The following is an 18074-nucleotide window of genomic DNA, read 5'->3' on the forward strand; positions in this document are numbered from 1 at the left end:
TAACAATGTTGTTTTAATATCGCCACAGATTAGATTTTATAACTTTTTATACATACTATTATATTATATCGTTTAGGAGAAGTAGAAGCAGAGAAGTTAATATTAGAATTTACCCATAGACACACAATAGCGGCCGCAATCCTATAAGGAATTAAATAACAGCAACATGCTTTTATAACTGCATTGTCTCAACGCCAGCTGATTGTACACTGTAGGTATATAGAAACTAACATTCATCCAAACTCCTATACACCTAGACCACCGCAGTTTCAAATGTTCAACTTATTATCAAAGGAAAGTTAATTTATTCGTACTTTAAAGCGGCCACTTCTATGTGAGCTGACCCGTATGCAGACCCCATTAGATTGGTGTGCTCGGGTGTCGGAGTCTAATTACGACGCGCACAAATTGAAGGCTTTGAAATACACCCCAGCTTTCGTGCATGCCCCTTGTATCGTGAACAGCTAAGTTCGACAAATGAGATATTCGATTTCAAAATTGCAGGCATACATCGGAATTTAGTCGTCAATACATCGCTATTGATATACTGGCTTGTTTTCAATGGATTTTGGAACATCGCGCGTTCGAGATCAACGTTATAATGACTACCTAATTAACGTACTCAATTTACGGTATATTGGTGTTACGTGAGCAAGAAAACTAAGACAATATGATGATATAGTGTCATATTACATTGACTGCCTCAGTAATGCGGTCGGTAGTTTATCCGACTGCTGATCATGAGGTCTCGAGTTCGATTCCCATGTCGTGCAAAATGCTATCGGTATTTGCTAATTTCCATTAGAATATTTCTCATTTATTTGTAGCCCGGACTGTAGAAACTTGCCTGGTAAATGGCGATAGAGGCTCGCCCTATATGCAACTGACACTATTAACGGTGAACCGTGGGTGTATTTCGTACACCTTTGCCTACACATTCGGCGTGATTCGGGTAAGTATAATAATAATAATAATAATAATAATAAGCCCGCAGGGCACCTTGAGGCGAGGTGACGGGGAGTAGCGACCCCGCGGTACCTGAGTGCTCCAGAGGGAAATCACCCTCCCTCATCTCCGGCTTGCCTTAGTTGGCTGGTCGGAGTGAAAACTGACGAGGAAGCGGTCCCCCGCCTCTGGCTTGCCTTCATTGGCCGTCCAGAGTGGAGTCGCGAGAGCAGAGCTCCCACTCTGTTCGGAGGACGGATGCTGAGCGTAAGTGGCTAGTGGGCCAGTGATGCCGGACCCTCAGGGAGCAAGTGATCTGAGTTTAACGTCCAGCGAGGCCTCTCCGTCCTTCAGCCGCTCACGTCCCTGTTGCCCCCTTGTTGCATTTTTAGCGACTAGTTTAGGGGGCCCAGTTTGTGAGTTGGCGAGTCTCCGCCTGCCACTTTTACGTGTTATTTACATTGTTATAGGCAGGCGCCATAGTTCCCGTAATTTCCTAGTTTCCCAGTCCATAAGCACCCCATCCCAATAGCCCAAGTAGTATATCCCGTTAGTTTTGCCATAGTTCCACTCAATCCGGTGATTGTCCTTGGGTGCATTTTGTAGTGTAAACAGGGATAATCACCGGATTGTGACACCATACATTCTTGAAATATTAAAGCAGTCGAAAAGGGCCTCTACGTGTTGGCTTCGGCCCCACGCACGCCTTCCAAAAATCCGGGACTCCATAGTCCCGAGATGTGGTAAAGACTTACATAATAATAATAATAATAATAATAAGCCCCCTAAACAACCATACGTCCATGTCGAACATCAGACATACGTGGGGGGCGGACACGCGATTGAGAAATTACTGGCGCGGCTAACATGGCTCTGGACACCCATAAAAATGGAGACACGTAATAGAAGTAAACGTATAGGGCCGCTGTCCGGGGGCGATCGCCGGAGCACACCTGGAGTCGACGCTGGGTGTAGCAGCATGCGATCCGTCGGCGGAGTGGAGTTGAATAGGCGGGCTCCCTCCGGGTTAGACCCAAATGCTACAGCCAACCACACACAGAACAGACAGACAGACGATGACAATATTAGTTTAAATTCATTAGCATCAATAGTTGAACCGTTTAGCCCATCCACCAATTCATACAATCCCACACCGGTGTCTTCCATGGACGAAGATTCTCGTGGAGCACCGACCCCGACCTTAAGTGTTGCGCAGGTGGCTAGCGCCTTTTTACCTGCGTCCACTAAGGCTGGGAAACCCCGCGTGCGCATGAGCTGGAGCAAAGAAGTGAATACGTTCATCATGCGCACCTACTACTACATTACAAAGCTAGAAACAGATATGACCACCTACAGAAGACAGCTACACGAACTTTTCACACTGCAATACCCTGAAATAAAAGTCACTGAACAAAGAGTCTCCGATCAACGAAGAACTATTATCCGAAATAAACTACTGTCCCAAGATATTCTTAATAGATTAAAAGAAGAAGTACAAGCACAACTAGAAATAGAATCAGACAATAATTCACACGTTAACCTAAACAGCCAACCTGAAAATACCCAAGAAAACCACGAACAACACTCTACACTAATACCTCACACACTCACACAAACACACTCATACACTCAAACATCAAACACATCTACACAAACAGAATTTATAACACAGTTGCTGGAAACTGAAGTAGACACAATATTAGAAAGTAGTCCAACAACAGAAGTACATGTACAAGAGCTGACAGATAAACTTAGAACAGTATTAACCCATTATTCTGGAATGAATCCAGCCTCACGTCCAAGGCTTCCTAAACTAAAATACAGCTATAATCTAACACAATTAACCAACATATTTAATAATAACATACTGATCCACTTCCTCACTGACAATATCCAGCTAACAGATTTACACACTATTGTATATTGCACAGCCTTAGTTATTACAGAAGAACTTAATTACAAAATAACAGATTATGTAGGTAACACAGCACCAAAACAAAATAAGCCGGCGTGGCAAGTACGATTAGAAAAGGATATAGAAAAGCTTAGGGCCGATTGTGGTAGACTCACGCAGTATATTAACAACAATAGATCAAACAAAGTAGTCACAAGGGTAGAAGCAATATTCAGAAATAGATTAGTACACACTAGACACGAAGACAACAATAGAAAACCTGAGGAGTTCCTAGACACACTAAAACAAAAATTAGCTTTAAAAGTAAATAGATTACGTAGATACAAAAAGGCACAACAACGAAAGACCGATAACATATTATTTAGTACGAATGAGAAAATATTTTACAGAAATCTTTTAAAACCAAGTAATAACACGACACGAGAAGACACTAACACACCCACGAAAACACAATTAGAATCATTTTGGTCAGGTATATGGGAAGAACAGGCACAACATAATGACAAAGCAGAATGGATTGCAGAAGAAGAAAATAGGCATAGTGTAATAGGGGAGATGGCATTTGACGAGATAACAGAACTAGACATTACAAACATTACAGCTAGATTGCACAATTGGAAAGCACCAGGGGTAGATAAAGTACACAACTATTGGTATAAAAAATTAACAACATTACACAAATATATGGCTCAAAACTTGACAGATATAGTGTTAGGAAAACAGGAAATCCCAGAATTTATTGCAACGGGAATAACTTACATGCTCCCAAAAAGCTCTCACTCTCCGCAACCATCTCAATATAGACCAATAACATGTTTACCAACCATATACAAAATTCTCACGTCTGCGATAACCAGAAAAATTACCACTCATATAGAAGACAATCACATTATAGCAGAAGAACAGAAGGGATGTAGGCGGGGCCATATGGGATGCAAAGAACAATTAGTTATTGACTCCACTATTCACAAACACGCTACCTCCAAAAACAGAAATTTACATTGCACATACATCGATTATAAAAAAGCATTTGACAGCATTCCACATTCTTGGCTGCTACAGGTACTTAAAATCTACAAGATAAACACAAAAATAATAAATTTCCTACAAAATATAATGCGTGGATGGAAAACAACTTTGCAATTAAATAGTCCAAACAACACAATCACCACGAGACCTATTAACATCAGGAAGGGAATTTATCAGGGTGATTCCCTAAGCCCGCTATGGTTTTGCCTTGCCCTAAACCCACTCTCACACTTGCTACACGCAACCCAAACCGGTTACTGCCTTAAACACAACACAGACGACACAACTATTTCACATTTAATTTATATGGATGACATAAAACTTTACTCTAAAAATGAAAAAGAAATGAAAAAACTAATAGACATTACAGCAGGATTCAGCAAAGACATTAAAATGGAATTTGGTTTAGACAAATGCAAAACTGTACACATAGTGAGGGGCAAGATACGGCCTGGAGATTACGAAATAGACAATGAGACCACAATAACAGCAATGCAACCCACGGACTTATATAAATATTTAGGATACAAACAACTCAAAGGTATAGATCACACAGCAATTAAAGAAACACTAACTACAGAGTACAAAAGAAGAACACACGCGATCTGCAACACACAACTGACAGGAAAACACCTTACAAAAGCAATAAACACTTACGCAATACCAATACTAACATACTCATTCGGCATAATAAAATGGACTAAAACAGACATTGAGCAGATAGAAAGAACAACACGCACCACACTAACAAAACACAATAACTTACATCCAAAATCTGCAATAGAAAGACTCACAATCAAAAGACACCAGGGGGGCAGAGGCATAATAGACATACATCATCTTTGGCTTAAACAAATACACAATCTTAGAACATTCTTTCACACAAAAGCACTCACAAGCAACATTCATAAAGCTATCACACACAATGACCACCATTACACTCCACTAAATCTCTCGGAACACACAGATACACAAGACCCAAATCAAACTGATCCACAAACACAGGGCATAGAAAACTGGAAAAAGAAAACTCTTCACGGACGACACCCACACGACCTGGAACAAATACACATAGATAAGATAGCGTCAAATAAATGGCTAGATATAGGTAATCTATTTCCAGAAACCGAGGGCTTTATGATAGCAATTCAAGACCAGATAATTAACACAAAGAACTATAGAAAATACATAATTAAAGATCCTACTGCAACAAATGACAAATGCCGCAGATGCAACGCCCAACCTGAAACGATTCAACACATAACCGGAGCTTGCACTACACTCACACAAACAGACTACACACACAGACACAACCAAATAGCCAATATCATACATCAAAATCTTGCACTCAAACATAACCTCATACAAAACACAAACACACCATATTACAAATACAAACCTGAAACTGTACTGGAGAACGCCACACACAAATTATATTATGACAGAGCCATTCTTACCGACAGGACTATACATTATAACAGACCGGACATCACGCTAATTGACAAAAATACTAAAACCACTTACCTTATAGATATCGCAGTCCCCAACACCCATAACCTGCAAAAGACCATTACTGAAAAGATTTCTAAATACGCAGAACTGAATGATGAAGTAGCAAGAATCTGGAAACAGAATAAAGTATATGTAGTACCAATTGTTCTCTCCACCACCGGCGTTATCCCGAAGCACCTCCACCACAGCATCAAATTAATAGACCTGAAAAAAAACACATATATTACTTTACAAAAAGCAGCAATTTTAAATACATGTAGGATAGTACGTAAATTTTTAGAAATTGAAGAAACTGACATTACTCACCAACACGACACACTACACACTTAAACTCACACACGCTGCATCTACTTGGTACCCACCCGTAGATGCAGTTAAAAACCAGCTTTAAGTTGAGAAAAAATACACTTTACAAAAATAATAATAAAGCCCTTTATTTCCGAACCTTTGACAATTTTTCACATTAAAAAAACAAAAGAAGTTAAAACAGTATCTACATTAAATTACAATAAGTCTCTCAGTTCGGTGTGCCTTAGGGCAAAGGCCTCCTCCAACTTTTTCCACTGCATTCTGTCTGCCGCCACTCTTGTCCAGAGGGGACCTAAAGTCATTTTCAGGTCATCCTCCCATCTTCTCTTTTTACGACCTCTACTCCTTGTGCCATCTCTTGGGTACCATATTGTCACCTGTTTGCTCCATTTTTCCTTTTTACACCTGAGCATATGTCCAGTCCAGTATAATAGGCGTACCTAATATTATGGAGATATGTGCATATTATATTATCATTTTATATTAAGAAAACACAAAGAAAAGTGCCACTATTCATTTTGTAATCCATCTGTTTCTTCCCACTTACGTCCGTGTGACACAAAGGTCAAAGTATCCGGGAGTATCTATACTTGAAACTTCCGAAATGTTTCCAAGAAATCACTGAAAATGCCAACTGAACACGGTTTTACACTCGTTTTATTATTTTGTTATATGATCGTGACCTTTCATAACACGTTTTTTACAACACTGATCCTGAATTTCCCGGAAACGGGAATATCGCAGGCATCGTGTAGGTAGGCAGGATTCGTAGCCTATTTTTTCATCGTGTTCGGCCTCTGTGGCGCCGTGGTTAAGGTGGTCGCTACGCCACTACCATTGCGTCGAGAGGTCTTGGGTTCGATTCCCACGCAAGACAATATAGTGTGATCCACAAATAGTTGTTTCGGGTCTGGTTGTACTTTGTGTCCGTTGTTTGTATGTTTGTAGAGGTTACCGCGACACAAGAGCACTTAGTTCTTAGGCCGAGAGTTAATTTAATTTCTTAGAAAAACATTATATCATATCCGATTCATACTTACTACACCGTAAGCGTGCCTATCAACTCCAAGAATAGTTTTCCAACCCGGTTTAGTTTTCAGGTAAATCTATATTTAGTCTAGTATTAATATGTTATCAACCCTATTGAAATTGTATCCAACAATTTTGTCTGTCTAAATGAGATCGGGGTCCAAATGTTTCACCGCACAAATACAAGTCTGTGTGAGCTTTGTGCGGGCTAAGGAAGGAGTGGGGCTTCATTGGCATGCAATCTACCTTTGTCGAAAGCTCTAATCTTGTCTGTTGCGGTTTTAACCCGGTGTTAGTGCTGCTACAACACTGACTAACTACTAGATATTTATACGGCCTTTTGAATGTGATATCAATTTGCGAACTGTTCAAGTATTAGCTTAAGGAATTTATTTTTGAACGGTTAATTTGGAATTTTATGTAGTAGTTCTGTAGGGTAAACAAAAAAGTTTCTTATCTTAGAAAGTGTGCAGAAATTGTAATATAACCTATACCTACAGATTTCTCATCAATCTATGTATCACTTAAGCCCAACGCACACGACGCTTGTTTTGCTGCTAGATAGCTTGCTAGAATTTGCCGCTGGGTTCGAAGTTGGCTGTGGCGCTGGGTGCGCTGATGGCTCCCTTGGTAGGTTGGCTTCACACGGTGCTTGTCGCTAGGCGTGCATCGAAGTGATATTAAATTGATTTCTCAAATTGTGAAACTTGGTTGAGCACTCTTTTGCCGTCACGGTTGGCTTTAACCCCAAAACTGCGTTCCTCACTCTATCAAGAGCTTCAGTTCGAAGACGCTTGTTGTGGTAATTCGGAGTATTTGTTGCATACAAACACGGTTCTTCTTTGTATGCGTCAATTAAAGCATTAATTTGCTCCGGAGACCACCTTTGCGACATATTTTTTCAACAACAGAGCACGAAAAAAAGAGAACACGCAAGCAAGCCGTCACGAAAAATAGCACACGTTCTATCATCGACAGCCAGCACGCAACCACACTGCAGAGCCAGCAGTGACGTCACTTTCTCGCAGCGCTGCCAGCAGAGTAGCCAGCAGAGGGCCCCGCAAGCAATCCAGCAGCAAAACAAGCGTCATGTGCAGCGGGCTTTAGATACGCTGGCAGTAAAAATAGCTGTATAAAGTTGCCTTTATTAAAACACGTAATTGTGAACCAAAAAGGTATGTTAGTCAGCAACACACGATTAATTAAAATTGGCGTCATGTCCCGATTCATTTTGCCGCCAGGTCCCGAAGGTAGGCAAAATAAAAAATCAGGCAAGGTGTCAACAAAAACGCGGGTAGGAGCGAACGAACCGCAAATGAATTGATTCGACGCAATCAATTTTTTCCGACCCTTTCCTTTTGGGGTACGCACCGACTCATTCACTCCCGCTCTGATTATCGGTCAATCATTCGGTCTTACCGTTCAGTTAACTGGAAAATTGGTAATTAGCTGTAGGTGATAAAAATTGTGGTGTGTAGTGACGAGATAAGGAGGGTCAAGGTCGTACCCAACTATCCCTTGCTCGGGCGCGGACTATAAATATACAATGTTGGTAATATATTTGTATTTATATTATCTTACCTTCCTACGTATTGTCTTGGAGGGAAAATTATCGCCCTTTTACCATTTTTTAGCAACCACGTAGATACGCGTCTTATAATTTTAAAGTTACGGGTTCGAATCTTGGGATGGGTAACCTAGCCATAGATTTCTAATATTTCTCAGTTAATAATAAAGTCGTACCTAATATATTTGGAATGTAACCAAAACACACAATCGCTAAAAATATACACTGTTTTGTAAAAATAAATAATGATAGAAAAGTAACCTTTAGATCTTACTTTATTTTCATTCACATCTGTATTTTTGCCAGCAAATAAACGAAAAATTCACCACGAAATTGATACAACATGCCAATCAGTTGCTCATTCAACTTCTGTGAATAAACTGCGAGTGCAACAGACATCGGCATGAATATTTATCAACAATTTCTGTAAATGCCCAAGTATTTCCAGTTGCAATAACAGGCTCGGTATAGGAGTTTGAAGGTCCAATTGGCTAGTACGACGGAAATCACTCCTTCCCGCGCCCGACTTATTTGCATAAAACAAATTATATTTGTGTATGTATGTTTGCAATACCGCTCTGTGTTGACAAGCTTCCGTGGTAATAAAGCTGTGATTACGTCGTGTCGAAAAATAATTAATGAGATCCCGAAAACAGAATTACCTACCAATTTAAAATTGCATTTTGAAAGGAATTTTTATGTCACTCGAATTTAAATGTGCTTTTTGGTGCGAAATTGCCGTGCGCAGGTGAAATATAGCTTGGGTAAATATGAATGTGAATTTATGAGCTTCATTTAGTATTTTCCGTAATGTTGGTAAAAGAAATAAGCTGGTGTTTGTTATTTGGAAACTAAATTCTGTGTCCCGACAAAAACAATGGACGCTAGTTCTGTGCGCTAAACTAAACTATCTCGATTGGATAAAACATGTAGTTCCGTACTCTCATAAAGTAGTCTTACTACCGCAGTGTGTGTAGGATATAATTTATTGCTCGGTGTCCTGAGTAAAAACAAAATCACACCTGAAAAGGGAATTTAGAATTTTGTATAAATAATACTAGCTTGTTAAAATCTGTTGAGGCAGTTTGAGTTAGCACAAAAGTTACATAGATTTTATATTGTTTATGGAATAGATTCTTTTTTGAAATTATATCAAATAGGTTGGTGTAATTTTAAGACCCGATTACACATTTTCAGAATGGCTAGAAATAATCATAAACTATAAAATACACGGTCAGAGAAGCGGCTACACATGAATTTGCAACCAATAGTTAAACAAGTAAATATTTTATTTACTTTTATCTTTAATAATGTGAGATAAAACGTTCCGTATCGGATGTTCCCTGGGGGACAGTTAGCACTGTTCACTGATCACCGGCCCCATCTGACAACAAACTTGGCGAACTTCGACTGTTTGCTTTCTTTTTTACATGTGTGTGGGTTTGTTTTTCTTTTCTAACTTCGATAGAATATACGGGCTTAGAGAAAGTTCCGCGTAGTTTTGTTCTAGTCTTTATATGTACAAAATACTAGCAATGGGTTGACCGCAGTGTTTCTTATAGATTTCATACCTAAAATTCTTTTCTTCTTTGTAAACTTATGATACTCACAAGAGGATTCGCAAATTATTGCTATATATTTTTGATAGGCGTTATCCGACAATTTTACAAAAAGTTAAATAGAGGTATCTCTCTCTCTTTGCTATAAATATTCTTCAATATAGAATAAAATCATTAATGTAATTAACTCATTTGCAGTATGTATTATCAATTCATAATTTTACAAGTAAGTAGATAATTACAATAACCAACAATCCTCAAGCAGCGTAAGTTGCAGTTTTTCTAGAAAATGTTGCTGCTTTGATCGTTATTTTTAATAAAACTATTTCTCCGTGTAGAAAATTAGTTACACTTTACAGAAAATAACTTAGAACTTTACATAACATTTCATAATCAACAAAATAATTGAACTGCTCAAAAGCCCTTGGTCCAAACTACGTTCGGAATCTTACGCCGCATAAATAGCTTGTCAAATGTGTCAAACTTTCAATACATGTGAATCGTATCGTATTGTGCCGTATTGTTCTAGCGTTAGTCTACGTGTTAAAATTAAATATATCAATAAATTGAATTGAACTCACACGTCTTTAATAAAGGTAAGTGAAAGTATTTTTTTAATTTACTGTCTGAAACTGTGAAGCTCCGTCCTAGTCTGTTGCAGGTTATGCAAAATTGGCAAATATGCAAAAAAGTTGCGAAAAGCGAAACGTGTAATTTATACCGTAAACTTATTATTTTACTCATAAAATACGCTGAAAATGTGGTTCTGTTTTTCTAGGTTATATGAAGTACTAGTAGCGTCATCTCTTAGAATTTTCCGGCATCGTTTTTATTCAGGGCATCGTAAATATTTTCAGAGCCGGCTTTCTTTATGCTTACGAAAAAAAGGTTTATTAATAAACTCAGTAAATTGTCGTTACAATATATAGTGACCACTAGAAATGTGTATTCATGTGTTTCTCATAGAAACAGATGTTTACTGTATTTCCCGCGTTGAATGAACGCGGCAAACGTTTGAAATGCACTGCACCGATTGCATCATTCACGTAGGTATTGTTGGTCGGCAAGTTAATGAAGAACATAGAATACTAATAAAACCGGGTCAGTAAAATAAATCTAAAAATGGCTATTAAAAATAAATGTTAAATTATTGAGTGAGCTAAGAACAAAATACAGCTATACATTCTTAAAAAAACTTATAATATTGAAATAAAAATTAATTATAAATTTCAAAAAACACTGTAGTCTTATTAGAATCTTATTAGATTCGCATACTTTACCAATGAACTGCTTTCATTTCAATTGTCATAGCATTTCATGGTGTAGTAAGCGCGTTATGACGTCAAACTTCGTATGTTGCTAACGGGAAAACCGTGACGTCACTTAAGGATTCCATGGCAACGCTAGCCACTCGTGGACATTGCTATCTACATTTCTATAGTAGTTAAACATTAGGTACCTCGTTATCTTTCAACAGTGCATTTAATATTATTTAATAGGTAGCAGTCTAACGAATTGATTTCACGATTTGCCTTATTGCTTCTAGGCGATAATATGCCAGTCGCTACGTAGCTATATATATTGTGTATAATTGAATTAACATTTTCGTTATTTAACTTGTAGAAACCGACGTTTTTTATTACGATTGTTATTATAGTCCAACAACTTAGTAAAAGCCTGTCGCGGCTGTCGGAAGTACATACCTTTACAAAATGTAAAACATCTGCAAGCTTATGCAGCTGATAGTGGCCTATATTATATAGATACTTTATTTTGGAAATACATAACAATTTTAATTATAATCTAGATTAATCGTGCATGCCAAGGCTCTCCACTAAATTGTCGGACTATAAAAATAGCTTTATTAAAACAATTGATATTTCCTTTCAACATAAAATGCATTGTTGCTAATTGGAAAGGATGTATTCAATAAATGCACGCGCAATATTTAATTATTTTCACGTCTATTCAAATTGGGAACCATCCTGTTACGTTCCCGCAAGGCAACAACAATAAAGGTTTATTTTTAAATTAAGAGCAATATAAAGTTAGTCTATGTCAATGACCAACGACCTGTGTTAGTTTAGCACACGCCACAAATTAATTTTGCCGCCGGCACCATTTATGATGGTACGATTCGATACGACCAATTGATCTCAATTACTAGATAACGTTTTATATTTATAGACTTTTGTAACCCTTATTATCGGATATCTAAAATAAGCAATTACCCAGCGCGCTTATGATAGATTTTGGAAAATTAACCCAATGATTACAAATTGTCTTTGACTGTTTAGACGCTCAATAGAATAAAGGAGGTTTTTGGTTTTGGTATCCATAAAATTAGACAGAAGTAAAACTCATTACAATTTGTAAGAGTAGCGTCAAACACCGATCGTATGCTTTCAAAAACTGGCATGCAAGGTTTTCTTCCGATATTTCCCTTCACCGGTAAATTAACCAATGATTTTTGTAATAGCACATATTTTGAAAAAGTCGGGGCATTGCCTAGGTTTTATGACCTTGATCACTTGCCCGGTGGGCGAATACCTGCACCACACTTCAATCACTGCTTAGTAACTGGTCACAGATTGATAATTATTACCGTAAAAGTAGAGCTTACACATAAATTATTGATATGTGGGGACGATTACCAACCAATATTAAGTAACTGTCAAGAAAAAATTTATCAGCGCCTCTAACGGGCTTTGACGGAACTCAATTTTGTGATGTTCAAATGCCAAAATATTGATACTTTTTACACCTCTGCCTTTGCCTATATCTTCGGGTATAACAAGGGTGTTGTTATAATGTGTGTATGTATCAAATACTCGACACAATATTATGAGATAATACTGAATGTAGGAATTTCACGGGTTTAAAAGTAGTTCGTAACCTTTCTTCAGAACAGTCTATTTTCGTCACTGATGTTTATTTTTAGTTCAGTGTACTTAGTGATGTATTTGAAAGTTCTATTGCATCAGCTTTTGCGGTATTTACAGATAAGAATGCAGGGATTTCCCTTTTATAAAACTGTCTTCGAACAGTTGCGGTTTTAAGTTCTACACGAGACTCAATTCCTTCATAACGTAATAAGCATAATAATAATTAAACTTGTGCTAAGCGAAGGTTAAACCCGAATAACAATATATGCTTGCTCGTTTATTAAACGTTCTCGACTCTAAACTATGTTTTAAACTAACAGAGATCTAAAAATCGGCTAATGGATATTATTAGATAGGGTAAATGAACTCAACCAATTTTATAATAACAGAACGATAAGCCTGTTTAGTGTTTAAGCAATGTCGATCAATAAAATAATAATTACGGTCTAAAAACTGATTAAAACTTTTAAATTCCCCAGATACCGATATTTGACTGATAAATAATATCCAGACATAACAAAATTATTAGTAAATACGGATGAGATAAATAATATTTTTTATATCAAATCTTAGTTGTTTACGCCAAAAAAGTAATAATTATAGGTACCTAGTAAGTAAATGGGGAATTATCTCTGTTTTCTGATAAATAAAGTCTGGGTCTCTTCAAGCCCAGAGTTCGATTCTTTCTGCACAACCGTGTTTCATCTTAGGCCGTTACCTCGCTTTACATCAGGCGAGTTGCGGTTAAACGCAAACTCAAACATTATTTTAAATAATACAGCTACTAGTTGCCACAGCGCTTTAGCTACTGCTATGACGGCAACGGCTAGAATATTCGTTAATTTGACTACAATGCATAATTCGCTTTCAGTACCTGCAGACCTTTCAAAGACATTCGAATTTAGTTTTTTAAGCTCGTTCTTAATCCTAGTAATTCTAGGTTTGGCTTTTAAAAGCTATATGCCTATTTTTAATGTAATCTTCCTGTTTAATAAACATAAAATTCCATGCTTCAAAGTATGTCAAAAATCTGGTTCAAACCGGCTTACAAATTCAATATGTTGCAATCAGATAATACAATGTTTTAAGGTCAATGTCAATACCTACTAATTTTGTTATCATACTGTTTACAAGTCCTTGAATTACTGATAATTGTGGTGATTCGTCATATATATGTTATTTTTAGGTACTTTTATCTACGATTTATTTATATCAAATCGTGTGTACTTAAAGAAAGGTTATCAAATTTTGTTTATTTTTTTCTCGTCAATTTCCGGAGTAAAAGGAATATGCCTGATACCTATTTTCGTATCTCTAATTGGAAATTATATCTTTCGTTGACTACATATCATAAGTAAATAAATAATTACGCAAAAAATTGCGGAAAATAGGTAAGTACTTTTGACAACACAAGCCGTTCATTTATGAACAAACATGACATATTTTTAACTCATTTGTTAAACCAATCGATTTTTCGCAACCCTTAATCAAATCAACTGCTGGCCGAGTGTAACCCAATTTGATAATAGAATTCAAACGTATTTAACTCTCGAATCTAGTGGCCCGACCGACACTTCAATTTCACAAGTAATATTTGAATTAAACCGGAGTGAATCGACACCCCTGAGGGATTCTGTCGCCAAAATGGGGACCCGCTCCCAGAAATGGGCTGGTGGCCTCAACACGCCGCGTCTTGTCCCGGTTAATTGATTTATGTATTCCACTCCCGTAGGCTCAGATTAATAGATCTGTTGCTTAAATAATAATCCGTGATGAATTTAGAATTGGCAATTTAAGTTAGTATGGAGATTCGCTGTTATTGTTGTTTTGGGCTTCGTTACCAGTATTTGAGATTGACAGTCTTTGTCAATTAGTTTTTGATTGGTTTGATGATTTATGTGGCTAGTTTTATTGTAGTTTTAGTTGTTATATAAAGCCGACTGTATTGATATTACGATTGTTGTTTGTGTTATTAATATTTGAGCTTTGTTTTACTGAAAGGTTTGGTTCACATGATTTCTTCATCTTTTAATCTATGTTCGTGGCTACACTCCAATATTTTGAAAACATAACTAGAACATGAGTAAACATCATAATAATTGTTACGCCGTTTCGTTTATATAAACACTTGTTAACACAGATTTGCAATTTTCTTTAAATTCAATGTTGAAAGGATAATGTTTTTCTTTCTATAAGTTAAACCGTTTCCTTCTGTTTATTTAATCCGAAGTGGTTGTTTCCAATAGTTACCACATAATGCACTATACAGTTAATCTCTTTGTCTCAAGTGAATCAATGGTTTAAAACCGAGCGTTTAGTAACTCAACTAACTCGGCGACAGTCAACTCGTACTTATCCTAATGTTCCCGTTAATGGTTCAAGTTTCTACTTAAATTCGGTTGCTTAATTAACTCTATTACTTATCGGTTTCCAGTTCATTATTGAACTAAAGCTATCTGTTCGTGTAACATGGTTTTTGTTTGAAAATATTTCAGTGTCTTTTTGAGTAAAGCTTGAAAAATATATTTTCTTATAAGATACAAAATTGCATCTGAATTTTTCTGCATCTTCTGCAAGTAAATTAAAAATTGTTTAACCCGTTCACTACAGTCGACAGCTTCTTAAAAACGTTACAACAGATTTACAACTTGCTCGTTACCATCTAGGACAAGGAATAATTAAATCCACAAGCTTTTTTGTCTACAAACTATTAAGTTTAAAATCCATAAACTTGGTCAGCTAACGCAAAAAACAGGTTTCTTTACAACTTATCCCAAGTTTGTTTATTAGCTAGTGTACAGACTTCATTAAAACTTTCTTTTGCCTTTTCACAGTCTAATACGTCGTTAAAAAGAAGAAAAAAACCTCTTGAATAATTTCCTGGCCATTGAATTAGTAATTTGATAGCTCTCTTTTATGTTGATACTATAATGATAGGACATTTGGTTAATGATATTTGCGCAAACACCGACAACTCGCCCGAGTTTGTTTACTCTAGCTTGTTTTTTCTCTTTATACGTATACAGAACTAGTGACCCAATTTTTCTGTATAAACGATGCGAATTCTCAAAGATAATAATAAAGCTTAGTCTAGAAATAGGTTTTTTATATTTTTAGAGGATCAGTTCTAAGCTTCTTAACTTGAAATATTGGACGTTCAAAGACAAAAACGATGTTAAAATTTATAACTTCTTAATATTTATGCTGTACGATACGGTTCTTTTGCTAACAATAGCTTATTTTTGTTTCAGGTAAACAATGTGTGGAATTTGGGCACTATTTGGTGCGAGCGAGGATTTATGTCCATTATGTACGGAGAGCTTTGTAACAATCAGGCATCGCGGGCCCGATGCTTGGCGCTTCGAGGCCGACGCCAGAGAACCTAAGGCGATATTCGGCTTTAGAAGACTTGCCATCGTTGACGGCCTCCATGGTATGCAACCTATGAGGTTGCATCTCTATCCTCTCACAAACCTCATCTGCAACGGAGAAATTTACAACTGCAAACGTCTGCAGGCACAACACAAATTCCCCTATGAGACAAAATGTGACGTAGAAGCTATCACGCATTTATACCACAACTTCGGTTTTGAAAAAACTGTCAAGAGTCTTGACGGTGTGTTCGCATTCTGTCTACTCGACGGTGAAAAGAAGAAAATTTGTGTAGCCCGTGATCCCTACGGAGTCCGCCCACTTTTCGAGTACTGGGATGAGGAGAGAGGTGTCTTAGGAATCTCATCAGAAGGGAAGGGTCTGATTAAGCTTAAACAAAACGGCAACGGTAGTTCCACACTGAGACAGTTCCCGCCGGGTCATTACGCTCAATGGAGTATATTAGAGAGCGGCAAAGTTAAGTTAGATTTCATTGAGCGGTACACGTCACCGGGTTCGCCCCCAAACTTTGTGCCATATGTACCTGAGGCAGATTTAGAGGGTAAAACTGTTGAGGAGAAAACCGCTCACCTTTTAGAGGCTGCGTGTGAAAAGCGTTTGATGTCAGATAGACGTATAGGTTGTTTGTTGAGCGGTGGTTTAGATTCATCATTGATTGCTGCGTTAGTAGTGAAATTAGCTAAGAAACACAACCTGCCGTATAAAATACAGACTTTTGCGATAGGAATGGGTGAATCTCCTGATTTGATAGCGGCTCGAACAGTCGCTGACTTCCTCGGTACCGAGCACCACGAAGTGCGTTTTGATGAAAACGACGTAAAAGAAGCCTTGGACGACGTCATTTATCATTTGGAGTCGTTCGACATCACCACGATACGTGCCAGCTTGCCAATGTATTTACTCTCGAAGTATATCAAAGAAAAAACCAACACTACTGTTATTTTCAGTGGCGAGGGAGCGGACGAAGTAGCTCAAGGCTACATTTACTTTAGGGACGCGCCTTCAGAAAACGTCGCGCACGACGAGAGCTTACGACTACTTTCAGACATTTACTTGTACGATGGCCTTCGTGCTGACCGAACTACGAGTGCATTTAGCTTGGAGCTTCGTGTACCGTTTTTGGACATACAGTTTACTAACCACTACCTCAGCGTGGATCCTAAGTTGCGAAGACCACAAAACGGTATTGAGAAGCACTTATTGAGGAACAGTTTCGCTAACAGTGGGTTGTTGCCTGACACGATATTGTGGCGTCACAAGGAGGCTTTCAGTGATGGCGTAGCGTCTGTGAAGAAGTCATTATTCACTACTATTGGGGAGATTATTGCGGAAAGATCTTTTGATGAGAACGTGATATACGCTGGCTTGCAGCCCACGTCGACTGAGTCGAAATATTACCGATATGTGTTTGAAAAGTCGTATCCAGGACAGCACGTATTCACTCCTTACTTTTGGATGCCGAAATGGGTCAGCGGTGTGACCGATCCTTCAGCGCGGTTTATCAAACATTACGCTGCAAACTAACTTAGTTTAATACATAAAACCGATGATATGAAAAGAAAACATGTGTCCACGATGTTGTTGATATTTATAAGCACCTATACAAATAGTTACAGCCATAGAATGGTAGAAGAGGTCACATTCCTTCTGTTATTTGCTTGACATAATGTTCTGTTTCGTAATTTTATGTACGTTAATGATTTTACTCTACAAAGTATGTTTTATTTCATGTTATCATATTATTCGCCGTTAAGCGATGTCATGTGTTTAATTTTAAATTAAACTGATATTTAAAATACTACGAAATTTTTTTTTGACGTTTTTTCCCATTGTAGGGTCAAAAATCTACATCCATAACGCAAACATAATTTATATTTACGTCATAAAAAGGTTTCATTAAACGAGTAAATATACATACGTTTTTGACACTT

The 18074-nt window shown here is 37.5% G+C and overlaps 1 protein-coding gene across 1 annotated transcript; it reads left to right on the forward strand.

The window, feature by feature from the left end:
• Positions 1 to 10329: 10329 nt before the first annotated feature.
• Positions 10330 to 17941, forward strand: AsnS (asparagine synthetase). Its single transcript, XM_076114083.1, has 2 exons — positions 10330 to 10461; positions 16002 to 17941. Exon 2 carries the CDS (start codon positions 16009 to 16011, stop codon positions 17665 to 17667), a length of 1659 nt encoding a protein of 552 aa, XP_075970198.1. The 5' UTR covers positions 10330 to 10461; positions 16002 to 16008; the 3' UTR covers positions 17668 to 17941.
• The last annotated feature ends 133 nt before the right edge of the window (positions 17942 to 18074 follow it).

The sequence above is a fragment of the Anticarsia gemmatalis genome, chromosome 5 (genome assembly GCF_050436995.1).
Source record: "Anticarsia gemmatalis isolate Benzon Research Colony breed Stoneville strain chromosome 5, ilAntGemm2 primary, whole genome shotgun sequence".
Lineage (NCBI taxonomy): Eukaryota > Metazoa > Arthropoda > Insecta > Lepidoptera > Erebidae > Anticarsia > Anticarsia gemmatalis.